At 46.6% G+C, this 25197-nt stretch overlaps 1 protein-coding gene and 3 non-coding genes across 8 annotated transcripts; all 4 read right to left on the bottom strand.

Annotated features, from left to right (window-relative positions):
* Nucleotides 1-500: 500 nt before the first annotated feature.
* On the bottom strand, nt 501-20804 carry PABPC4 (poly(A) binding protein cytoplasmic 4). 5 transcript variants are annotated; one of them, XM_005302119.5, is made up of 16 exons: nt 19911-20531; nt 18234-18296; nt 10719-10912; nt 9719-9834; nt 9141-9280; nt 8783-8877; nt 8043-8180; nt 7270-7365; nt 6276-6548; nt 5883-5970; nt 5192-5311; nt 4062-4189; nt 3221-3314; nt 2459-2589; nt 2282-2381; nt 501-851 (listed from the first exon to the last, which is right to left on the bottom strand). In XM_005302119.5, the coding sequence occupies exons 3-15, from the start codon at nt 10890-10892 to the stop codon at nt 2295-2297; spliced, it is 1680 nt and encodes a 559-aa protein (XP_005302176.1). In that variant the 5' UTR covers nt 10893-10912; nt 18234-18296; nt 19911-20531; the 3' UTR covers nt 501-851; nt 2282-2294. The 5 variants fall into 5 exon arrangements, 3 of the variants coding, with proteins under 3 accessions (XP_005302176.1, XP_005302175.1, XP_023963462.1); XM_005302118.4 differs by lacking the exon at nt 18234-18296 and having other exon boundaries at nt 19911-20804; XM_024107694.3 differs by lacking the exons at nt 18234-18296; nt 19911-20531 and adding an exon at nt 13476-13647.
* Nucleotides 4887-5020, bottom strand: LOC112059948 (small nucleolar RNA SNORA55). Its single transcript, XR_002889230.1, has one exon. It is a non-coding gene; the product is annotated as a small nucleolar RNA SNORA55 (small nucleolar RNA).
* Nucleotides 6836-6971, bottom strand: LOC112059950 (small nucleolar RNA SNORA55). The gene has a single exon (XR_002889232.1). It is a non-coding gene; the product is annotated as a small nucleolar RNA SNORA55 (small nucleolar RNA).
* On the bottom strand, nt 7535-7668 carry LOC112059949 (small nucleolar RNA SNORA55). Its single transcript, XR_002889231.1, has one exon. It is a non-coding gene; the product is annotated as a small nucleolar RNA SNORA55 (small nucleolar RNA).
* Nucleotides 20805-25197: the final 4393 nt, after the last annotated feature.

Genomic DNA, 25197 nt, shown 5'->3' with positions numbered 1-25197 from the left:
TGAATATGCAGGAGGAACGGAGGTACACAGTATGTAGTCATCCAGCGTGAAGAATGGCCGGGTATTTTCCACTCTTGCAGAGTGCCCTGGTATTTTAAATGGAACGTAATCAGAACCCCTTCTCTATCCTTCATCTGAAAAATATCTCCCAATACCATTTCAGAGGGCTGTGTCCCACCTAGGAAATCAACACCATTTCTAATACAATGGGCTTTCTTTAAAGGTCTGCCTTTCAAATACCAACCAGACCCAAACACTGCAGTTTGAAGTCAAAATGTCAAGTGGTATTTTATCATGGCTACTTGATAGCAGGGATTGTCATGTTGAGACAGAGACAGAGACAGAGACAGAGACAGAGACAGAGAGAGAGAGAGAAAATAGTGCCATTAAATCACAACTAAGTTTTTAAATCATGTGACAATTGCTTAACAGTTTACTTCTGACAAGTAAAAGAAATTCATGTGATTTGGCACAATAGGCGGGAGAAAAGACCCATTTAATGAAAGGTTTTATTCCTTTATTGATAAAGGCTTTCCAGACTTTACAAACTGGATTGTTCAGTTAAAAACCAAACCCACAAAAAACTTTCAATCAGAAATCCTCAATGTCCTGCTTAGAAAAGACAAAGATTAGCTCTGTCCTGGCCACAAAGGAAAAGCTTGCAAACTTAATCCTGGTCTTGGAAATCTAAAGTGTCATGGAATTGACTTTTTAAACAAGATTTTTAAAGACTAATTTACAAAATACAGTATAGCTATGTGATATGGTGTTGAGATCTGCAGGACAGCGAAGGGTATCTCCAAACATCTTGAGCTGATGTCTGTGAAGGGGTTATTTGGCTTCTTTGCATCCTATGGGGGGGTGTGGAAAAAAAGGTTAAGAAAATACTAAATTCTCTACAGGCAACATAGCTCAATCCAGCCCAGTGTGCCAATATCCAAAATTACCAACCCATTAAAAAACCCAAGGGGCAAATTTACTGTCTAATCTGCATAGTATAATGAATTGCCAGATTGGCTGTTGTCATTTTAAAGCGACAGTGCCTCCCGAAATGGAAGATTTCCTATAAATCTTTAGTGCCAGAAGTGGTGATTGTCACGGAGTATTGGGGGACTCAGGGCCCTGCACCCCCGGCTTCCTGCGATTCACCATGACTCTCAGCCAGCCAGTAAAGCAGAAGGTTTATTTGGATGACGGGAATACAGTCCCAAGACAGGTCTTGCAGGCACAGACAGCAGGACCCCCTCAGTTAAGTCCAGCTTGGGGTCCCAGGGCATCCCAGCCCACCCCCCTTTGGGGGGGGTCAGAGCCATCTCTGCCTCCCAGCCATCTCTCCAGCCTGCTTCCAGCACTCTGCCTTCAGCGACCCCTCCCACCGCCTTTGTCCAGTTTCCCGGGCTAAGGAGTCACCTGGCCTTCAACCCCTTCCTGGGTTCTCATGTTACACACTGAGGTATGCGCCCTCGGGCAGACTCCCATCCCCCAATGCAGACTATCCCAGCCACACTCCCCTGTCAGCATTCACAGACCACAGTGAGAACAGGCCCAGTTCGTCACAGTGATACCCTGTCATAACCGCCTCATATAAAGTGCCTTACTGGTCAGTGTTGTAGCTCAGTTGGTCCCAGGATATGACACACAAGGTAGGTGAGGTAATATCTTTTATTGGACCACAGTAATTCCAGACTAATCCACATTAGGGAATTTATGAGGGGAAGCTGCTATGGAAAGGCATGTGAAAATCTAGATGTAGTTTAAGCCACCCATCTACAGGGGCATTCAGAGAAACTGAAAGCATTACTTAGCAGCTAATTGACAAGAACACAGTAGGTAATTTTAATTAAAGGTACTTGTCAACTTGGATAAACCTGGGCATTTAGGTGTGATATGTCTCCATTTTGCCCTGCCCAAAAATGACTGATGTCTTGTGACTTTGCTCTTATTTTGATGGATTCTATTCTTTGACATGGATTAATAATTTAAAGGTCTTCACAAATCTCATTTTTATCCTTCCCTGACATGCTAGCTGCTGGAGATACTTCAGGAACTCAAGAAACCTGTTTGAAGATGAAATGTGAATGGATCTCTAAAAGAAAAGTTCTGAAGCTTCTATCCTCTGGAATTTCTGTATGCAAAACTGCACTGATCTGCAAGGTGTGGACTGAAATTCTGCCGGAGCCCTGACCCCTCTTCTAGGCAGGCTGCACTTCCTACAAACAATATTCTAGTTACTCTGATACTGAAAGCTTCGGATTGAAGAGGAGAGCAGGGAGGCACTCACCAGTCTTCCTGGTTTAAGAGGTAGCAGCAACCACGCCCACCTTCTGGGCAGCTTCTTTCTTGGCTTGGTGAGCCTGCAACACAGCAACAGCCTCCTCCACCTGGGATAGACAAATGATCAAATAAGATCCATGATCGCTCTCCAGCCAAGCCTGCCATGAAGGGCGTGGGAATTTACCTTTGACCGGAGGGATTCTGGAGACTCCAGCATGTGCAGTAGCTCTGAATTGTCAATCTCTAGTAGCATTCCTGTGATCTTCCCCGCAAGGCTGGGGTGCATAGCTTGGATCAGGGGGAACAAACGTTCTCCTAGGAAAGCAAAGGTCAAACAGATGGTCTTTGTAGAGTGCTCTGAGGGGCTTTGCAGCAATTATGACAAAGAGGGAAGGTAAATCACCAGCTTTGAGCCAGGGCATTAACGTTCCATTTCTGTAGCACCTCATCTCAAAAACTTTACAAAGTATCTGCACACAGTACCACTGTGGGATGCTGCCAAACTCGGGGGGAAGGGCAGCCACCAGGTAGACAGCAGTGAAGGCTGTGGAAAATTTTGGCCCAGAATTGCCAGAGGGACTTTAACGTCCATGTAGAGCAGACAAGACACCGGAAAGATCTCCATGAAAACAAGCTGAATGCAGTTCAACAAGGCGGAGCCAATGCTACTGCAATTGGAAGCTGTGGTTCCAATGAAACGATCATTTCAAACCCTGATAGTTACACCCCCCGCACTTTTAACCATTATCTGTACACACATTACAGAGGGATTTCGCTACTAATGTGTCCAGTTGCTTTCTCAAAAGTGGCTGGGGTGTCCTCATATGTGAAACACTGATGCTTTCCAACTCCCGTGAATTGGCCTGAATTAGAACAGGATCACAAGGAATGTGTTTAGCTTCCTTATAGCCCTGGAGGCTTCCTCAAGAACTATGTCGTCACTTACCCAGCATCTGTTTCTGCTCCTGGGGAGGGGCAGCAGCTAGCATAGACGCAGTTAAAGGTTCCTGTCCCTGGACGTGTACTGCAGGCTGAGGTGCCTGTAAGAAGCAATAGGAGAATTCAGTAGTGATGCGTAAAAGGGAACGGTTGGGTTTTTTTGTTTAGCGACAGCAAGAGAATCTATAGCTCCTCCCCAAGGACACAAATAAATCCGTGGCAGAGCCTGAGCAGCTGGAAAGGCCTATGGGCAAGACTGGTTCAGTGCAGGACCGACACGGTGCTCTTAGTTCACAATCAAGCCTCAAAAAGGAATCCTGGAACTTGGAGGCACGTTGCTTGTAAACGTCCTACGTATGGATCGTTTTAGAGCTGTGAGGTACAGGACTGCTTGATGGGGTAATGTAATGCTGGGACAACAGCAGCACTCAGATTTGCTGTTCAACAATGGGATGTGCCTGGTGACCTCTGTAGAGGGGTCTAGCTGCATCTTCAAGGATCCCTCGAGAAAGGCTGTGCTATCCAGCCTGGCTAAGAAATGACCAGGTGCAGCTGAGGCCAGAGAAAGTTGGGGGCAAGGACCCAAGAGCATCCCTGGGGGGGAAAAGGGCAAATAAAGGGCCTGCCAGGCTAAACAAGATGATTGGCTTGAGCTGCACAAGCAGAGCTGAGTGAGTGGAGGAGTACAGCCAGCTTCCCAAATTCTGCCATCTCTGTTAGCAAAGTAATCTGACCTTTCTAGAAAAAAAAAAAATCCACTTTACAGTCAAGTTTAGCTGTAAAAGCTGCTCCTGTAGCTACTATGGTCTAACTTTACCATTGCTGGCTGCAACAGCCCCTCGTATTACCTGCAAAGGCTGTACTGCTGGGTGTGGGCTGCGGACCGTTGAGGCATATTTATAAGGGGGAACTGCTCTGGGAGCCGGGGCAGTTACAGGCGGACGAGGGGCTAAATTCTGAGCTGCCGTGGCGACGCCTGCAAAGGAAGAATAGGATACCAGATTATACACATGCACAGAAGTGTGTGGCACACAAGTCTAAACCCCACTGTGTTTCTAGCTTGATGCGAACCGTGTGGCATTTGTGAACAACCACAACTAAGCACCACCGCTGTCCAGCAGCAGAGTTTATTCAATGCAGAGCCAAATATTGGTGCAGAACCTGTCTTTTTCAGTGCCTGGGAGGTAATGGTCCCAAGCTAGAACTCAGTCCCGGATCAAGCTGGACCAAGCCCTGTTTTGCACGCTGCATCCTCGTTATACACATACTTGGAACTAAAATTTTGTGAGGCGCTGCGCTAACACAACATACCCGGCAGCTGAACAGGCTCCGTACCTGCCAAATTATTCTGAGCTGTGTACTATTCAGTTTGTCATGTTAGATATAGTTGGGGAAGAGGTTAATTATCCTGCTGCGTGTGTTATCCTGGAGCTTCTAACCTGGGGCCCCAGTCAGAAATTAGTTCCTTTTGTACTACCGTGGAAGAGAACTGCCATCACCTCGCTAGAGTTATACCCCAGAAACACTGGGCCACCTTAGGACAGGGCTTTTCTCCATCACCCTAAACCAATGATAGATGCTGCTTGTGAGACATTTCCTACTTACATCCCCTCCAACTGCGTGAGCTGGACATCTAACTCTGGAGAAACCTCCATAATCATACAGAGAGTAGTAAGTGTTGCAGAGTTGTAGAGACAAGTCCCAATTAAAGTGCAAAGTCACCTGTCTGGATTTCCTCTGCTGTGTTATAGCACCAACTGTCCCCAGACCAGCACTGCACCGCGAGGAATGGGAAAGATTTAGGTGCTCTCTTTACCCTAACTTATGCCACCCTAACGTGGGGCCCTACAACAACTGTGTGCTCCATGCTGCCTCTTGCCATCCACATCCGGCATCAGTCTTCAGAAACACAAGAGACTCTGCAGCCCCTGCTTCTCCACTTAGACTTGGAGAAGAAAGTAAGAGCTGGACTGCTTACCAACTCTCTGGGCAGCAGCAGGGAGGCTACGAGAGGCCTGAGCATTGCCAGCAGGAGCCAGATGGCGCAGTGCTGGGCGCGGTCCGGACTGGCGCATGGCATTCGGCATTCCTTGGAATCCTGAGAGAAAAGCAAGGAGAGGAAATTCTCAAAATACAAAATGATTAGCAGTTCCCGGTCCACCAGTTGGGAGACGTGTGTGCGCTTGTGCATGTGTGTCTTTGAAGGAGGGAGTCAAGGAAGGGGATTCAATGGAGAAGTCCTCATTGTTGCTGTCATCCTTGCCCACATTGGAAAGAGAGAAGGAATTGTGGCTCTAGAAACCCCAGCAGGCTACACTTGTATTAACACACAGGAGACTACAGAGTCTGCCTGGTAAGACAGAGGGTAGTTCTCAGAGACTGGCATGCCAGAGCCCAGATCAACAACAGATGTCATCAGGTGTGTGGATACTGCCTAGCAGGGATTTCAGTCACCAGAACGAGTGAGTGTCCCTCGCCACCTGGCAGCCCAGCCATGACCAAGAATGACGTCTAGTCTGTTCTTTGCAGGGGAACAACTGCACTTTTCTTCCAACGTCTAGTGGCACAAAAGGGCATCAGACACAGGATCAACAGGTAGTGTGAAGGATAATCAGAGAGTAAGACAAACAGGTGTCTTAAAGCCACAGCTCCGTTTCCAACACACTCACCTTGAGGTCTCCCCCCTTGCTGCCAGCGTGGGTTAGGTCTCATCTGCGTCATCTGATTGGGTGAATAGTAAGTGGGTCTGCTCTGAGCCTGAAGAGGACGGAAAAAAACAAAGAAGAAGCCAGATCTAAGCCAGTGATGGCAAATGTTGTTTACAACAGGATTTGATGCCCTTCCTGAGCTCAGTGCTCTGGGCCCCAGAGTCACGTGACAATAGCAGGCAGCTGGGAAGTCACAGAACGAATCCCACGGACTAGGTACCTCACATGAGGCGCTGCAGCCTGGTGAAAGGCACAGCAGAGAGACTCAATGGAGTCCTTGCAGCCGCAGCGTCAGAGATTCAAGCCAGGTGACGCTGGGAGTAAAACCACTCTGACCTAGTCAGCGGGGCTTACCTGGGGCACAGCAGGCATGAAGTACCCCCCAGCAGCTGGCTGGAACTGGTTAATGATCGTGTTCGCAGGCAGGGCTCTCATTCCAGCAATGCGCTGCATATACTGATTAGTGAGGTGGGCCTTTCGCTCCTCTTTCCTCTGTGCCAGCGCAACATACAATGGCTTGGAGCCCACGATACGCCCATTCATCTCAGTCACGGCTTTGGTAGCTTCTTCTGGAGAGGAAAAGCAGACGAAGCCAAACCCTTTGCTTCGTCCATCCTCCAGCATCACCTAAAACGAGGATTGACAGAGTGGCAGCATTGCGAAGGCAGGTCCATGTCATGAGGGCTTGGCTAGACTCATAGCAATCTATTCACAATTCAGGGGACTCAAGTACTCAGTGATCTTTCATGTATATCACACAGGAAGGGACTGTTGTCTATAGGGAGTGAATCAGCCAGCAATGAATCAATTGTTGCTACTTCCAACGAAACCTCTACTTCCTTCCTATTCCCTGCCAATAAAGAGAAGCTGTATGTTTTACCCTAGTGAATCTCCACAACCTCCAGTCAGAGGAGGAATGTTGCAGAGTTGTAGAGACAAGCCCTCAATGAGGGAGGAAAACCACCTGTCTGGATTTACTCTGCTTTGCTGTTAGCACCATGTGTCCCCAGGCCCACACTGTACTGCAAGGAATGGGAAAGATTCAGGTGCACCTTTTAAACTGCATGACTCAACACTCCTGGGCATCTCAATTATGTCAGGAGTCACTTGAAACACAAGCCAGTTTGCCATTTCCCACCTCATTAGGGATGAAGCAAGTATTCAATACAATTCTCACGTAAAAACACATTTCAGTCCCACTGAAATCCACATCTTGACTGGTCAAGATGTTTTCGGTGCTTAAGAGAACCCCAGATATACGAATCACCCTCAACCCCACGCCCCGATTAGATAATGACCCCTCCCATTCAGGCCTTGAAATCTAAGAATCTATAAACCCTGACAATACCTTGGCACTTGTAATAGACCCAAAAGGCGAAAACTCCTTCCTCAGTTTTTCATCATCAATAGTGTCATCTAGGTTCTTAATGTACAGATTAACACCCTAGAAGAGAGAATACTAATACATGAGGCTAACAATATGGGAGACAGCCAGACCAATGAAGAAATTGCATATTTAGGGAATATTGAGCAACCCCATCTAGCTGCCAAACCCATTAAGCTGTGGAAATGATCCAAACCCAGAGCTCGCTCCCCTAATAACTAAGGGCAGGAAATGTTGCAGAGTTGTAGAGACAAGTCCCAGTGCAAATGGAAAGGAGCCTGTCTGGATTTCCTCTGCTTTGCTGTAGCATCATGTGTCCCCAGTCCTGCACTGCACTGCAAGGAGCAGGAAAGATTTAGATGCAAACAATATCCTGACCTAGCTTTACCATAAGCCACAACCACAGAAGGTGGCCTGATCTCTGCTACCTTTTGTCATCCATGTAAGGTGTCAGTCTTCATAACTGCAGGAGAGACTACATGCTTGAGACTTTATGTTGATAGTCCTTACAAACCCCAGACTTTATTCTCACAGGCCACTAAAAATTTCAATCTGTTGCCATAGCTCTGACCCCTGGAGTTCCCTCTGCCAATACTAGGCGATTGCCTTTAACTCTAGAGGTCAGTATTGCAAGCTGATAATTAAATAAGAATAGGCATGTTCCCTTTCAGTCCACCAATACACTTCTGCTTGAAGATGGGTCCCTGCAGCCAGAACAGGAACACACACTGTCTTACCTGGTACCGGCTGATTCTCTCTTGTTTCAGCTGCTCAAACTTCCGTTTCAGCTCTGCCTGGCGCTCTACTTTCTTCTGTGCCCGGCCTACAAATACCATTTTTCCATTAATATCCTTTCCATTCATTTCTTCCACTGCCTGGACAGGGGTTCAAACAGAAAATTCCTGTCAAATGGTGAAAAAGTGGCAGCTACTCCTATTACTACCAGCTTGAGTGCCAACAATCCACCCCCCTCTCCTGTAACATTACATTTGTGTTGCATCTAAATAAGGGCCCGATAAAATACAAACTGAAGTTGTCAACAGGAACCATCCTCACACAGCTCACTCTAAATTCCGGACTCACAGCAGAGAGATGTGAACGTACAGACGATTATTCAACCCTTGACTACAGGGACAAATCTTGTAAGACCTACTCTGAGGGGAGAGCATTTCTGAGCATCATGCCAGCTCCGGACACCTCCCCAACTTCCCTGCACCTTGTCTCCTGGCGTAATGGTCCCTGATCAGATAAAATTCCTGCTATTTATCCAACAGGATACCGTACAGATCTAGTAGTTTGGGGAAATGTGGGCTTGAACATCCAACTTGGTGAAGTGCAGAAGCTATTCAACCCAACTCTGGACACTCTCGGCTCTAAGCCTTTCTGAGGATCAGTGTTCCCCATCCCTACACTAGATGATGGCTTCCCACACTTATTTCCGTATAAACACCCGACTAGAACGAAAGCAGTTTCGTACCTTGTTGGCATCTTCATGTTTTTCGAAGCTCACGAACCCAAAGCCTTTGGACTTTCCAGTGGGATCTGTCATCACCTTAACGCTCAGTGTCTTGCCTGTTGCCAAGGGACAGAGTTAGCTACACTACATTTCCAGGAGAGCTTTTCAAAATCAAAACTAAAGACTCACAGACCACCTGGCTTTCTTTCATTCCCTTTGTGTCCCAGCCTCTGCCTCCTGTCTGACAACTGCCCACTCTCTCTGGATTATCCTGCTTCTCTGTCCTCAGAGTGACTCAGAACTAGCACCACGGTTGGCAGCACTCACGTGAATTACTATGGGGGTACAAGGTTTGCAGCTGCAGCGAGAGTGTATTTACCATATTTGCTGAAGAGCTCCTTTAGTCTCTCATCATCCATGTCATCCCCAAAATTTTTAATATAAACATTGGTGAACTCCTTTGCTTTGGCTCCCAGCTCAGCCTCCCGCTCCTTACGGGACTTGAATCTCCCAACAAATCTGAAAAGAAAAAGCGAGAGTCACTGTGAGAAAAAAACTCGTTTTCAAGGGTGGATGTGTGATTTGCAGTGGGCTAAAAACGAGTGACTGGTAGGAGCTGGGGGAAGATGTAACAGGCCAGAGACCAAGCAGATGAATCAACTGTTCTATGGTGGAGAGGCGGCAGGCCAAAGATGCCCACCCAGCTCTGCAGCGGGATACCCACCCAGCCCATTAGTGGAGAGGTAGCAGGTCAAGGCTTGGCCAGGGAGGTCCACCAGCCCTGTAGTGGAGAGGTAACAGGCCATGGCTTGGGCAGGGAAACTCACCAGCCCTGTAGTGGAGAGGTAGCAGGCCAAGGCTTGGGCCAGGAGAACCAGTAGCCTTGTGTGTCCCCTGTTAATACCGAGATGCATCATGGTTCATGCGATCGTTGCTGCTTCTGGCTGTGACACTCACACTTTGCGGTCGTTTAGCAGCATGCCATTCATCTTCTCGATGGCTCTGTCTGCAGCATCCTGGGTCTCAAAGTGCACAAATGCGTAGCCCTTAGAGCCATTCTCATCACACACCACCTACACGTGATGGAACAAATCAGATCATCAGCTCTGCACTAAGACAGAAAATGTTGGTTACAGGATAACAGCAGAGATGTCCTCTGTTTTCCTTGATTTACACAGAAGGTATGAAGAAGAGGAAAATGGGGTCCTGGTTCTTGACTAGGGCTCCTTGGCGCAATAAAAATAAATAATAACGAAAACTAAATACTGGAGAGAAGCATGGTCCAGTGGATAGGAAGTTAGGCTAGGAGTCAAGAGACCTGGGTTCTGGTCCACAATGTGCCACTTAGCTGTTATGTGACCTTGAGCAAGGGTACGTCATCTCCCTTCCTCAGCTTTTCATTCTGTGAAGGACTGCTGATATGTACCCTCCCTTGTGAAGCACTCACATCTGTGAATGAAGTGCTCTCCACAAGGATAAGCCTGACCTAGTATTGCTGATGTACTACATACAAAAGCCAGAATCCCAGATTTAAATCATATGCCAGCTACAAGCCAAACATTAACCCACCCTTTCATAGCCTGAAACTGGTGCTCTTGCTAGTATCGTCAACTGCAGAGAACAGAAGCTTTTCCATTTGTTGTGCTTGCACAAGTGGCGTGTCAACAAGGGAAAACAAGTCATGCCAAGGGACAGAGTCAGCCAGGCATTTTAAGAAGAGGCTTTCAAAGCTGTGCACAGCTTTGTGCCTTGACGATCAAGATCAAATCTAACTTTAATGACGCTCTTCTGCTCAGCTATGTCCTTTTCTGTTCTGCTTTTGGAGATTCCCTTGCCCAAACATCCCCGCTTTCCATCCCTTGTTGTGTGTGTTTAGTTGGGTCAAGTAAATGCGATGGAAGGTGGATTCTTACACAAAGGTGGGTGTTCAGGGTTTAGGGAAGGTACCAAGTCTCACCTTGCAGGACAAGATATTCCCAAATGCTGAGAATGTGTCATAAAGTGCCTTGTTGTCTATGGATTTGTCCAGATTCTTGATGAAGACATTCCCAACCCCCGACTTCCTCAGAGAGGGGTCTCGCTGAGACCACATAATGCGGATGGGTTTGCCTTTGATCACATCGAAGTTCATGGTGTCTAGAGCACGCTCAGCTGTGGAGAGAAGAAAGTCAGGAAGAACACGCTTCTGCAGCCTGGCAAAGGAGAAAGGTCGCTGCTGCGTTAATACTACAGCTTTCTTTGAAATCACTTTCAGTTTATGTAGTCTCTTCTGAACACTTAAGGGACAAGGCCTTGGTGATATCCTTTGGCTAGTAATTCCATTGGCTAACTGACCTTTATTGTAAGATTAGACATTTAAAAATAAAAATAAAAAACTATTTTAAATTGACTTATTTGCAGCTAAGTCATTAGACATGTTTACAAGACTACATTACAACGGGTTTAGTATAGGTTATTTTTCACAAGAGTAATGGCATGATTTAGCAATCAGAAGACAGGACTGGGAATCAAAACACTTAGGCCTTATCTCACCTAGGAAAAACAAAACTATTTTTTCAATCAAGTTTGAGCTAACTTGGTTGAAAATAAAGGCCTTTTCCTAGTCTAGACATGGCCCCTGGTTTGGATTGTTATCAAGCAGAACCCATCATCAGCATGGATGCATGTCCTTTGGAATGGTGGATGAAGGGACATATGAATCTTTAGCGCATCTGGCATGTTAAATGTCTTGCAACCCTGGCTGCAACAGTGCTTTATGAACGCCTGTTCTCACTTTCAGGTGACACTGTGAACAAGAAGCAGGCAGCATTATCCCCTGCAAATGTAACCAAACTTGTTTGTCTGAGCGATTGGCTGAACAAGAAATAGGACTGAGTGGATTCGTAGGCTCTAAAGTTTTACATTGTTTTATTTTTGAATGCAGTTATTTTGTACATAATTCTAACTTTGGAAGTTCTACTTTCATGATCAAGAGATAAGCACTACAGTACTTGTATTAGCTGAATTGAAAAATACTATTTTTGTTTTTTATAGTGCAAATATTTGTAATAAAAATAAATACAAAGTGAGCACTGTACGCTTTGTGTTTTGTTGTAACTGAAAGCAATATATTTGAACATGTAGAAAACATCCAAAAACATTTAAATAAATGGTATTCTATTATTGTTTAACCGTGCGATTAATCACAATTAATTTTTTTAATCGCTTGACAGCCCTTAATATTCAATACTCTGCACAAAATCCTCCGAACGCCTTGTAAGGCCTTGCTTACACTTGAAACGATTTGCCAGTATAGCTATACCAGTAAAGCCTTCTGGGGGAGGCACAGTGTTTCTGCTAGCATGCCTTATACCAGCTTCCCCAAAGAAATAAACCACAAAAGCACTTTGCCAATATAACAGTCTACACTAGACTTCTGCCAACATAAAAATGTTGTAAAATCACACCCCCAATCAACGTTGCTATACCAGGGTAGCTGCAGTTATGCTGGCTAAAAAGTCCTTTTGCTAGTATCGCTTGTTCTGTTTGGGGAACTGGTTTAAGCTTTACCTGCAAGAGAATTCCTTTGCCAGTTGAAGCTGTATTTTCAAAAGGGGGTTTCCTGGTATAGTTCTACCAGTATATCTATGCTGGCAAACCCTGTTAACGGTAAACGAGGCCTAAAAGAAGAGGGATTATTCTCCTTGTTGGTACAGGAAGAGGTACATAAACATGGGTAAGAAGGAAGTTTGAGACACCCGCGTAGCCTATGGGGCAAAAATGGTGCTTTAGCAACCCATTCTAAAGATCGCATCAGAGAGGAATAAGAAAAATCAGAAAGAAATCTGCATATGCTATATTGTAAACAGAGAAGTGTATCCTCTAAATTCTAAAACGTCAGCAATGTAGATTGACTTTTAACCCACTGTAACCCCCCTACGAGATTCTATTTCTGATACCCACTGGTGTATTAAAAGGACCATTACATATGCACATCAGGATCTTGTTCATAAAATTAAGATGCTAAGGACACACTTCTATGCCAGAAAATACTCCCACAGTATGCAGGGGAAGAGAAAGAGGACACTAATTCCCAGTATGAGGCAGGGGGAAAAAAGAGGATGGACCTGCATTAAATCAAAGAATAGTCATGAGATAAGAAACCTACCTTCCCAGGTTTGTTTGGCTTCCTCTCAGCCCACCTTCACCCACATACGAGAGTAAAAAACTCTAAACTGGATTTGAGGTTCCATTTTTTTTTTTTTGATGGATGATTTTCCATATTTAGATTCAGGGCCTCAAAGAAGTGAAAATTGTTGGCTAGACCATAGCAGCAGCAAATTCAAGAGAAATGTGATTTTGATTGTCTGCTGGCTACACATTCCTCTTACTGATCTCTAGCTGCAGATGAAAAAGGATCTAGAGAATCCAACATTTTCTATGCAACAAATTATCTCAGGGATTATCTTCATGTCAGCATGGAGCTCAACCACCACAAAATTCACGACAAAAGTCACCAAGACCCCCTTGAAATATTAGTCTATTTGAACTCCTATTTGTAGAAATGTTTCTTAAATGGGAAGTTTCCATCTGCTACAGAAATGGCTTTTCTATTTGAGTGTTGTCACACGCTCCCATTCGCCTCATACAACTGAAACTCCCCTCTCACTTGTTCCTGAACTACGCACTTGCAAAGGAAAGGGAACATGTACAATCGTATAAGAGAGAAAAATACCTTTGCTGGAGGGGCTCAGCTAACTTTGTTTAGTCAAAAGGGTTAAATTCAACCAATTGGCGTACTCAATTTATTCCTCAACTGCTACAGTCTGAATCAACGCCATTCTTTCAGCAATGTGCAGTTTACCACAGTCCATTTCCAGTAGGCACTTCAAAAGGCAACTCAGTCCAGCTTGTTGAATTTGGCAGCATTTATTTATAGCAGGGAGAGGTCCTCCCAGAGGCATGTGTTGGCAAGGCCACAAACTAATAGTATATACCATTTGTAGCTGAAACGGGACTCCTGTTGAAAGGTGACAAGCAGTTTGAAGCAAAGGCATGCAATCCGAATGAATTCTGAAACTCTCGACAATTATCGAGCCACAGACTAGTTAGGATCCTACTCGCATTATTTCAGCTCTTCTACCGTTACGAGCTAGGAGCAGAACCTGTGCTGCTGCGGTCTCTGTTAATACATTACGCCACAGTATCACTGTCTGCCGCTTGAACTCGGCTTAAAGACCCCTTGTGAGCATTACAGCGAGTGGTCCGAAATAGATTCTCCCGGTGCTTTAGGGACGTTCACATCTCCATCTGTGGATATGACAAGGCACAATCACACCATTTTAGTGAATGGGCATGAGTGGCTTGAATTAGCCAAAAAACCCCACCTCTGATTCATTTCCCTGATCTAGAAAAACCCTTCCACATTTACTTCTATTTAGGCCAAAGCTTCAGCCATTTCAATCCCTGCGTCTGTTTCTCTCCTACGGATTCCTGTCATCCTTCCAGCAGAGTCATCTGCATCTGAGACAGTGCTTAGCATACACTCACTTTTCTAACTGCTTAACCCACCACTCTTTTCGGTTTCATGCCTGTTCCTAGTGAAAACGACTGAGACACTCCCTGCCGGACAGGAATGCCCCCTTCCCCACTCTCTGATCAAGTGCTGGAGTTAGCCACTGCAGTTAAGGCCCATAAAGGCGGGTAACTACAATGCAAAGTTTCAGCCATCAGAAAGCCAGTACTAGAGTTTTACTCTGTAAGCCCCAGGGACCTGCCAGAGTTTAGCCACTCTAATTTATTTACCATTGGTGAGTTTAAGACGGTTTAGGCTCATTCTCTCGGCTTCTCTGTATGTTACTTGACCACAACTCATATGTTAAACTCTAGAAAGTCAATGAATTGATTCTTCATTTCATGTCCTTGACGAAAGATTTCAAATACAGTGTGGGTCATCCTAATGGGGGAGGCTTGCAAAAGAATTTCTTTGTAGACAAAATGTTGTTTATTGTCAGTGATGCTGAAGAAGGAATAATTGGACATGAATAATTCATGGGCCCATGACAAGTGGTGGTGGGGCGCAGTTAGAAAAGGACACTGAATGAGGTAAGAAGTCCTTTGCATACAAACTTCCCCAGGCTTTCTTAGCCCTGGTCTACAATACAAAGTTAGGCTATGTCTACACTGGCAATGGAACGACAAAACTTGTGTCTTTCAGAGGTGTTAAACCCCCACCTCCCAAAAGACAAAAGTTTTGCAGCAACAAGCGCCAATGTGAACGGTGCGTTGTCGGCAGGAATGCCACTCGTTGGGGATGGAAGTTTTTTGTCGGCAGGAGAGACGACAAACAGCGGCTACACTGCACGACTTTTAGCAGCAGGGCTGTATCGACACAGCCATGTCGCTAAAAGTTGTGTAGTGTAGACATAGCCTTATATTGGTATTACTATGTCGCTCAGAGTTGTGGAAATCCACACCCCTGAGTGACACAATTATACCAACCTAATTCCCAGCGTAGACAGCCTGGCAAGGAGGTGGAGTACCTACATTCTTATTAGAGAGAGAAGGTAAGTGAGGTTATATCTTTTATTGCACCAACTTGCAATAAAATAGATTACCTCAGCCACCTTGTCTCTCTAATAGCCTGGGACCTTTTGCAAGCCAATCACATTGTACAGTTCTGGCAAAGCCTCCCTTCAGCAATAAGAACCAAAAGTCAATGGACTGGTCACACTCCATTCCATCTGTTGACTTTTCGTTAAGATTCTTTGGGGGAATGATTTCTCTTCCCCCATGGGCTTCTGTAACAACTTAGCTATACATACAAGTCCATCTGAAAGTTTGTCTGTTGAATTATTAATGTGTTTTTAAAACAAACAAAAAATGCACCTGGCCATGCCAGACTATGAAAGCTGAACTACAGCTAATCACACATGAAACATTCAATTCCTCTTCTAATTATGAAGCTGAAAGAATTTTCTTCAGTGTTTTAGTCAGAAAAAGAACCACGTTAATGGCCATGGTTATTAACCTAACCATCAGCCAGAATACTGGAGCATTCTCTTGGTCAATCTACCTACCATGATACAACATGCTCAGGATTTGACAGTCACCCATTACTATACCATAGAGATGTGCAATCTAAGGCAGTATTACTCTCTCCCCAAGAACCACCCTTCTCCAACAGGCAATGCCCACCCAGAAGATCACTATTCCACTACCTGGTACCTTAACTAGCTAACAAAAAAGTATGTAAAAAAGCAGAAGGTCTGCACTTTAGATGCAAGTGTCCTGGGTATAGGAAGCATGGGCCAGTGATTACCACACAGGACTGCGAGCGAGTTCTGACTCCGATTCCTTGTTCTGATAAAGACTTGCCACATGACCTTGGGCAAGTCAACTTCTGATCCACAGTTTCTCTACCTATAAAATGAGAATACTTTCCTCACCGAGAGGTAGAGGCATCATTGATCTGTATCTGTAAAGCACTTTGATCCTTGAATGGAAGGTTCTGTGGACTATTATAGATTCTTTGCTCAATTATTTGTTACTATTTCATATGCACTGAAAAAACATCTGCAAGTACTTTGAATACAACTTCTAAACAAGCAGTCTGGTCTCCCTATAGCTCTGGTGAATACTTTTACCTTGTGCTGAAATTCTACTTTGTAACATCTTACAGTAATATTCAAACCATAACAGAGATCGCTTACAGCAACAATACGGCAAATAGCACTGTGGCAAACTACAGTATTACATGAGCACTTCTCTACATGAGTACTTCTCTGCGCTGATACCAAAATGTCCTTTCATGCAGTGTGAGGTGGGGGCCATCTTTAAAGGGGAAAACAAGCTTTTTTCCTGCTCTTCCATGACAAGTCTTGCTTACGAAGAGATCGTGATGTGCCACCAATGGCCTTGTCTTTCCAAAGGGTTTGACAATATTCTGTTTATTGCAGCAGCCGTCTCTTGCTCATGCAGCCAAACAGCATGTGTAGCAGGGATCACCACTTAGGAGAAATTCAAAGCTCTTCAGAAGAGATCCTTTTCATGAAAGCAAGGGGAATTTGGTGGTTTCTCCTTCCCGTACATTTCTCAGTGACAAGGCTTCCCATGTTTGAGTCATTTGGCTTCCTTAACCTAGAAGTAACTAGACACCTGCTACTGTGCCAGAGTATTGCTTCAGCAGAGACCTTCTAGCATGCCTGCTGCCTCACTGGGTGCCAAGTATGAAGCAACCCCACCCTCAAATACCTGCCTATTTATTGCAGTGAAAAGTGATCGTGAAGTATATTGGAAAGCCACCTGTCTTCTACTTTTTATGCATGACAGGGCATTTTTTTTAATAGATCAAGGAGAACGCATAACTAATCACTCATATACACTCTAAAAAGGCAACCCTTTGCCCCTTATAGTTTCAGGTCTACTTTCATAGTACTCAAGGGCCCCTTTAAAATGGTCCTCTGCTCTACCCCCTTCTCAGCTTTAGGAAAGCTACAGTGAGAAAAAGTTTACATCGCTACATTTCCCTGCATCTCTTCCTTTCTTCTGATGGATACTCAGACTACATCTCTGTGTTCATCTAATCTGAGGTCTGACTCCCACTTGGTGTTGTTTCCACTGCCCGTTTTTCCCCCAACCCCGAGAGGGGAGATAATACCTACCTCTCCCAGCTTAGGAGGCTCAGTTAATGTTTACAAGGTGCTGTGAACACAAAAGTGTTTTATAAGAGGTAATAACACAGGAAGTTACAGGACTAAGAGGAGAACCATGTGTACAACCTCAGCCTCTCTCTAATCCATCCCTTCTTGCTGTTAAGACTTAAACCACATCGTACATTGCTTGGCCTGTGTATGAAGCAACTCCAAAGGCTCCATGTATGAAAAAAATCATTGGGCTACGAGGCAGCTTTTTAGTAACACGTCAATAGGCAGGAGCAGAAGTGCCATTCAAAGCAATCAGCACCACTGGGGAAAAGGGGGAAGATGCTACTCTGGGGTCTCATGTATCAGGAGACAGGATGAAAACCCAGGGCAGCATAAAATCAGGGCCACACAATTCCAGACAAGAATTTAGCCCAATAGGCTCTGCTTCTCAATAGGTTTAGAGGAATAGTTACTACATAACTGATATATTCTATTTATTACAGATTAGAAAGCTCATGATTCAATGACCATGTATTCCTTTGGTGTACCGACAAGACTGTATTCTTAAACCTGAATCTAGCGGATACAATAGAGTTCACTTGGAGCTGAAGTTTGTGCTGTTGCAAACTAATTCTGGATTAAAGTTAAAAGTTCCCCACTCTAGAGTCTTACATCATGTAAAGGTGCTGCTAAATCACAGACCTTAGATGTCTGTAATGCAAGACTGTGGGAACTAGGGCAGAAAATGCTGACCCAGCTTTTTTCTCTGGATAGGGGACATATTAAACATTGACCTCCTCTGCCCCATCCTTCTCAAAGCTCTGCTGCTGTGGGCCAAGGACACCTACCTTGAACAGAGCCTAAGCCATGCAAGGCACCATCAGCGCTTCATGTGAGTTGAGTGTGTATTCCTTTTTAAAAGGGTAGAAAAAGCATCAGTAAATGTGGCATTTCAACTTCACAACCAATAGCAAACTAGATCAGCCAACAGACAATTTACCCCCGGTATGTCTATACTGCATTTTAAAACTGTGACAGAGTCTTAGAGCCAGGGAAGGGGGTGGGCTTCAGGGCCTGAGCCCAAACACACACTGCTGTTTATAGTGCTGTTGCAGGAACCCCAGTCTGTGGATCCAGGCTCTGAGTCTCGCTGCCATTGGTTTTACAACTGAGGCCTTGGCTACACTTGCGAGTTACAGCGCAATAAAGCTGCCCACAGCACTGTGCCTCACTCCCCGTCCACGCTGGCAAGGCACGTACAGCGCTGTATCTCCCTGGCTACAGTGCTGCAGTACTCCACCTCCCCGAGAGGAATAAGAGATGCAGCGTAGTGGCTACAACTCTCTCTTCATTGTTGTGATCGGCTCCAGGAATGCGGAAGTGCCAAGTACCAGAGAGAAAAAGCAAACGTTTTGCTGTTTGCTTTGAGTGAGTGAATGAGAAGTGGGGGGGTAGTGGGGTCGGAACTTGCAAGGCAGGGTGCTGACACACTCTCAGCACCCCAAAAACCACTCTCTCCCCCCCCCCCACTCCCTGTCACACTCCACCCCATCCACCCCCCTTTTGAAAAGCACGATGCAGCCACATGAATGCTGGGATAGCTGCCCATAATGCACTGCTCCCAATGCAGCTGCAAACGCCACGCCAGTGCACTGGCAGCTGTCAGTGTGGACAGACTGCGGCTCTTTCCCTACTCAGCTGTACAAAGGCGGGTTTAACTCACAGCGCTGTACAGCTGCAAGTGTAGCCAGACCCTCAGTGTAGATATACCCCCAGACACTACAATCCTCAGCCCACTGCACCTCAAGTCTCACTTAGGCTTTGGCTACACTGGCGCTGTACAGCGCTGCAACTTGCTGAGCTCAGGGGTGTGAAAAAACACCCCCCTGAGCGCAAGTACCGTGCTGTAAAGCGCCAGTGTAATCAGTGCCTGCAGCACTGCATGCTATTCCCCTCGGAGAGGTGTACATACAGCGCTGCGAGCGGCGCGACTACACTTGCGCTTCACAGAGCTGCCGCGGCAGCGCTGTGAAGTCCCGAGTGTAGCCAAACCCTTAGAGGGTGGGAGAGGGAAGATTCCTTTACAGTCATTCGGACTGAAGGTTTGACCAGATGCTGACTAGCCTTTAGCTTCCTTCAAGGTGACTGACTGGATAAAGACCCAGACACGCAGCTTAACGCAGGACAATTCAGGGAGGGAAAACGAGGAAGATTTCATTCTCAAATGAGCCAGGAAAAAGCGAGTCCATGGAAGCTGATTTTTGGCCAACAGAAATAACTTAGAGAATTTTTCACTTGGACCACAGCTCAAAGAGGTGTTGTGAAGATTAGTTAATGTTTGCAAAGGACTCTGAAGATGTGAAGTGGTTAATATCATTCCAACTTCATAACCGAGTAGCAGAGCTGCCATGAAGTTGCTTACCCCTGCCATGGTCATTCACAGCTAGGGTGATTGTATGGACTTGTACAAACAGCAAAACAGTTCCGAGAAAAGGAAGAGGGATAGGCATTTATGTCCAACTTACCATCAGCTGGCTGCTGGAAGTTGACATAGGCATATCCCAGGGAGCGACGGGTGATCATATCCCTGCAGACTCGGATGGAGAGTACAGGCCCAGCAGGGCTGAACTTCTCATATAACATGGCCTCGGTGACATCAGGGTGCAGGTCGCCCACATACAATGACGCCATCGGGTAGCTACTAGCAGCCGTATTCATCTTCCACTCAGCACGCACTCCCACCAGAAACTAATTTGTTTTTTAAAGTTTTTTTTTTTTTTTAAACAAACAAAAGTTTTAGAAACTAAAACGGAATTTACAATTATTATTTTTTTTAAATCACTAATTTTGGCTAACGGAAAATGAAGTGGGAACAAGGGGTGGGGGGGGTCCTCCTCAGGGCAGAAGAGGCTAAAGAGTCGCAGAAGGAAGTAGAGGCCAATGGGAAGTCAGGATAAGAGCAGAGTGCTCTGTGGGGATTGGAAAGTCGAGCAGCAGATTGGGGGTTCGTGCAAGAGAAGTTTATGGGGATTTGGGGGGTGGAGATAGAATTCTGCAGAAGAGGTGTGCTTGATTATCTCAGGCCCTGGGAGAGGAAGAAGGGAAGATGCCAGAGAGATAAAAGGCCTGGAAATAGGCAAAAAAAATTAAGCCTTCCACAAGCAAGGAGTCCAAACCCCACCACCCACCCACCAACCAAATCTAAGGCCTCCTCCACACTGTGGTGTTTTTTCACTTTGCCTTAGTTTCCAAAAGCAAAATGTGTCAATTATATTAAAAAAAGAGAAATACTTTTTTTTTTTTAATTATTATTTCTTTTTCCAAATCCTTCAGACCCAAAATCTGAGGCCGCTGCGTTATTTCAGTTTCTGAGATAAAAAACTTGGACAAAAATAAAATAAACTTTGCAATATATAGTTATAGGGTTTTTTCCCTTTTCTTTAAAAGGAAAAAGATACGTCGCTATTTTTATATAAAATATACCCGGTTCCTCGGACTAGAATAATAAATACTGGTTTGGAGGAGCCAGGCAGGGAGGCATGGGCAGCTCCTTTGGGGGGGGACGGACACTTGGGGCGATGGATGACACAGACAGACAGAGAGACACGATAAGGGGGGAGGGGAAGGGCAGAGACGCACGTGGAGCGAAGAGGGCGCAGACAGACAGCCGAGGGTGGGGACCCGGGGGACAGACAAGGGGAAAGGGTCCGGGAGCCGTGAAAAAAACCCTAAGGGCCAGGGGCCAAAGGGACAGACAGCCGGACCCGGGCCTGGGAGACGGACACACCCAACAGACGAGTGGGAGAGAAACGTGGGACCTGGACAGACAGACCCACGGACCGGGGACGAAGGGGCCGGGCACAGGGACCGGGGACGAACGGAGACAGGGTCAGGACCGACACACAGACCGGGGGCGAAGGGGCCGGACGGACACACGGACCGGACCGACACACGGACCGGGGGCGAACGGACACACGGACCGGGGGCGAAGGGGCCGGACCGACACACGGACCGGGGGGCGCCGCTCTCGCCCCGGCGCTGGCTCGTTTCTTGGGAGGTTTTTTTTCGGGCTTTTGCGATTTTTTTTGGCTTTTTTTTTTTGTTTTTCTGTGGGGCGGCGGGAGCGCGGCTGGGCCCGACACCGACTCACGCGCTGCGGCCAGGCGAGCAGAGAGGCAGCCCGGGGCCGGGGGAGCCCCCTTTATACCCGCTCCCCGGGGTGAAAGGGCCGCCGTGCCGCGGAGAGGACACGGGCCGGCGGGGAGCGACCCGCCGCCGCACCGCAGGGATGGGCCGCCCGCTGCAGCGACCCCTGCCGGATCCCGCCCGGCCCCTCACCGCCACACGGCGTCACACGGCAACCTCCCCCCATCCGGGCAGCCCCCTCCAAGCATGAACCCCCCTCCAGTAATCTGGGGGTAACCTCACACCCCACATCTGGGCAGCACCCCTCCAAATCATTAACCCCCCTCCAGTAATCTGGGGGTAACCTCACACCCCACATCTGGGCAGCACCCCTCCAAATCATTAACCCCCCTCCAGTAATCTGGGGGTAACCTCACACCCCACATCTGGGCAGCACCCCTCCAAATCATTAACCCCTCTCCAGTAATCTGGGGGTAACCTCACACTCCACATCTGGGCAGCACCCCCCAAATCATGAACCCCCCTCCAGTAATCTGGGGGTAACCTCACACCCCACATCTGGGCAGCACTCCTCCAAATCATTAACCCCTCTCCGGTAATCTGGGGGTAACCTCACACCCCACATCTGGGCAGCACCCCCCAAATCATTAACCCCCCTCCAGTAATCTGGGGGTAACCTCACACCCCACATCTGGGCAGCACCACCCCCAAATCATGAACCCCCCTCCGGTAATCTGGGGGTAACATCACACCCAATCCCCCACATATCTGGGCAGCCCACCCAATCATGAGCCCCCCTCCCGTAATCTGGGGTAACCTCACACCCAATCCCCACACATCTGGGCAGCCCCACAAATCAGGACCCCCTCTCCAATAATTCAGGACAACCTCCTTTACCCAAACCTCACACACATATAGGATAGACCCCCGAAAACAGGACCTCCTTGCCAATAATCCAGGTTGACCCTCCCAAACATCACACGCACATCAGGGTAGCCCCCCAAACCCTGACCTCCTCCAATAATCTGAGGTAACCTCATGCCCAAACCCTCATGCACGCATAAACCCCGCCCCACCCCCAAAACTTGGATTCTTCCTCCCCAACAATCCTGGGTAATCTATCCAGGCAGCCATCCCCAAACCTGACCCTCTTCAACAAACCAGGCAAACCCTAACTCAAATCCTCTCTCTCTCACTCACTCACTCCAATCCAGGGGCAACACCTACACTCAAATCCTGAGCAGAGCATCCCTGAGAATCCAGGGACATGACCCCACTCAAATTATAAGAACTACTCACCAACAATGCAGAGGGTAAAATCCCCCCCCCCCAAATTCTGACATTCCCCAGCAGTCCAGGGGCAAAATCCCAAATCTTGACACCTCCCCCTAGACAACAGAGGTCAATTCCCACCCCCTGCCCTCGAAAAATCCTGCCAATCTACTTGCTCCTAAAATCTGACTCCTGCAGTCAGGGGACAATTTCCCACCAAAATCCTGACAACCCCAGAATACCTGCCCCCCCACCCCACCCCGTGTACACATTCTGTCATTCCCACTTCTTCAAAAGTCCAAGGGCAAACCCACTTTCATTCCTCTCCTGATTATTGTTCCCTCTCCAAATTGGGGCAAATCCCCGCCCTGACCAATTCTGACACCCTTCACCCCACAAAACACACGGGCAAAGTCCTGACATTCACTTTTCCCCTACAAAACCCCATCCAAATCCTGGCAACTCCCTTTAACCTGGCCTTTCCTGCCCTCCTTCCAACTGTCTAAAGCCATCCCCACCCCAAATCCTGTCATCCCCCACCCCATGCCAATTCTGGGGCAAAATCCTACCAATAACCTCCCCCATGCCTCCACTGGGCTAAGGACAGCCCACCACACAAATACTGACCGTCTTTCCAACCCTCCTGTCAACTGCATGGCAACAAAATATACCCCCACATACCAATCCCCCCTTCACTCAAGTTATACCAAAAGCGTGTTGCCTCTGCATGGGGAGAGCGGAGCTGAATATTTGTAATGTCACTGAGATAAATTCGTAGCCAGGAGCCGATGCTGTCCCGTTAGCCAATGTAGAGATGGAAATGTGGGGACCAGAAGATTCCATGGCAGTTGGGTTTGGGCCATTGGAAGGGGCAGTTGGGAATGGGTCATAAGGACATGAGTGTGGGTCAGTATGGGATGATTATTTTTAATGGCACTTGAGAGAGAGTCTTGTCCTCTCCCCTGAAAATAGTGCACAGGAGGACTGGAGTGAGGGTCTCTCTTCAGTCCATGAAGGGACTGGAATCAAGATGTTTGGTGGTGCTGTGACAATTAGTGAACAGAAGGTTACTAGACAGCTGGTGAAACACAGGAGAGGAACAATGTCCTGGGATTGAAACTGAGGTGAAAAAGAGAGAGAATAAAGGAGGAAACCAACTGAATCAGGAAGAAAGGGGGAGCAGAGAAAGAAAACCAGACAGTGAAATAATGCACCTGAAGACAGGGTGTGCGCCTGACTATTCTCTCTCACTGCCCTGGAAGTGCATGCCTCTTAGCTATGGTTTTGGAGATACCCCCAGCACTGAGATCAGGAGTGACTATAGCTGGAGTTATTCCCATAGCAATCGGCCTCCTAGTATTTAGAACATCATTTTTCCTTGAATGCCAGTTCACATCATGTGTTGCCCTGGAGCAGGACCAATGCTCATCAACATCTCCCTATGGAAGCCAGTTGTCATTCTCCATTCACAAGGTGAGTAAAAGGGTAAAGGTTGAACAATGAATGGAGAAGAAAACTGCTGGAACATGGTCCAACACCAGACTCACTAGAATCAATGCTGTGGAGATCCATAATTACCCAGACTCTTTAGTATAAGAGTAAGACACATCAGGGCATTAATTATGTGCAAGAGAACCTAACATCCTTCAGGGTCTTGTTGCGGTTATAATATGGCTTTTCAGTTATACATTTAATTTTCTTTAATCCTAGATAAAACCAATGGTTATTTCTATGTATTGGTAAACTATCCTTCCACTATGGTAAATAATTTACAGTGGAAGAATAAAAGGAAACAATGGATATAACAGAATATCTTGTTTTACAATATTTTTTGGTTGTAACCCTTTTCCAGCCCCCTGGCATTTTCTGCTTCCAAGCTCATGTCCTCCCAATGCAGCAGCCATGTTCCCAACACCTCACAAGATCATTGGACTCTGGTGACACCTGGGAATGCGTAGCAAAGCCTGACGCAGTGTTGTTGTTGTTTCTGTTTCCTTTCCACTTGCTGTTATGTTTGTACACTGCCCACCTGCCTGCTTTGGATCAGAACACTGTCAGCCTGCAATTTCTATCTGAAAAATTTGGCCCAGAGTTTAGTGCTTCTAATTAAACTTTCTTGAAAAAATACAGTTTTAAATGGCCCAGACATCCTCCAAAACTGGTGCTGCAGTAGTGCTGGTACCTTGGAAACCATTCTGAATGCAGCATTTGCTTTAGCTGTTTGAGCATCCAGAGCTGTGCTTGAGTAGATTAAGATTATTCTAGATGCATATTCATTATAACTTTGTGTCCCCTTCCATGAAGTTGGAGTCACGACTCCCACATGCTGTCTCCTTATACTTGAAGGTTAGATCACAACATGAATTGACACTGAGGGGCGAGGGGACGGGGGAG

Source organism: Chrysemys picta, chromosome 23, assembly GCF_011386835.1.
Source record: "Chrysemys picta bellii isolate R12L10 chromosome 23, ASM1138683v2, whole genome shotgun sequence".
NCBI lineage: Eukaryota > Metazoa > Chordata > Testudines > Emydidae > Chrysemys > Chrysemys picta.
Note: the sequence above shows the minus strand (reverse complement) of the source record. Positions and strands in the feature narration are given on the sequence as shown.

Coding starts and splice junctions, on each gene's coding strand:
- PABPC4 (XM_005302118.4), bottom strand. CDS start 20,103: ATGAATACGGCTGCTAGTAGCTACCCGATGGCGTCATTGTATGTGGGC. Junction 10,913..19,910: donor CTTCCAGCAGCCAGCTGATG/GTAAGTTGGACA, acceptor TTCTCTCCACAG/CTGAGCGTGCTCTAGACACC. Junction 6,549..7,269: donor GGTCTATTACAAGTGCCAAG/GTATTGTCAGGG, acceptor TCCTCGTTTTAG/GTGATGCTGGAGGATGGACG.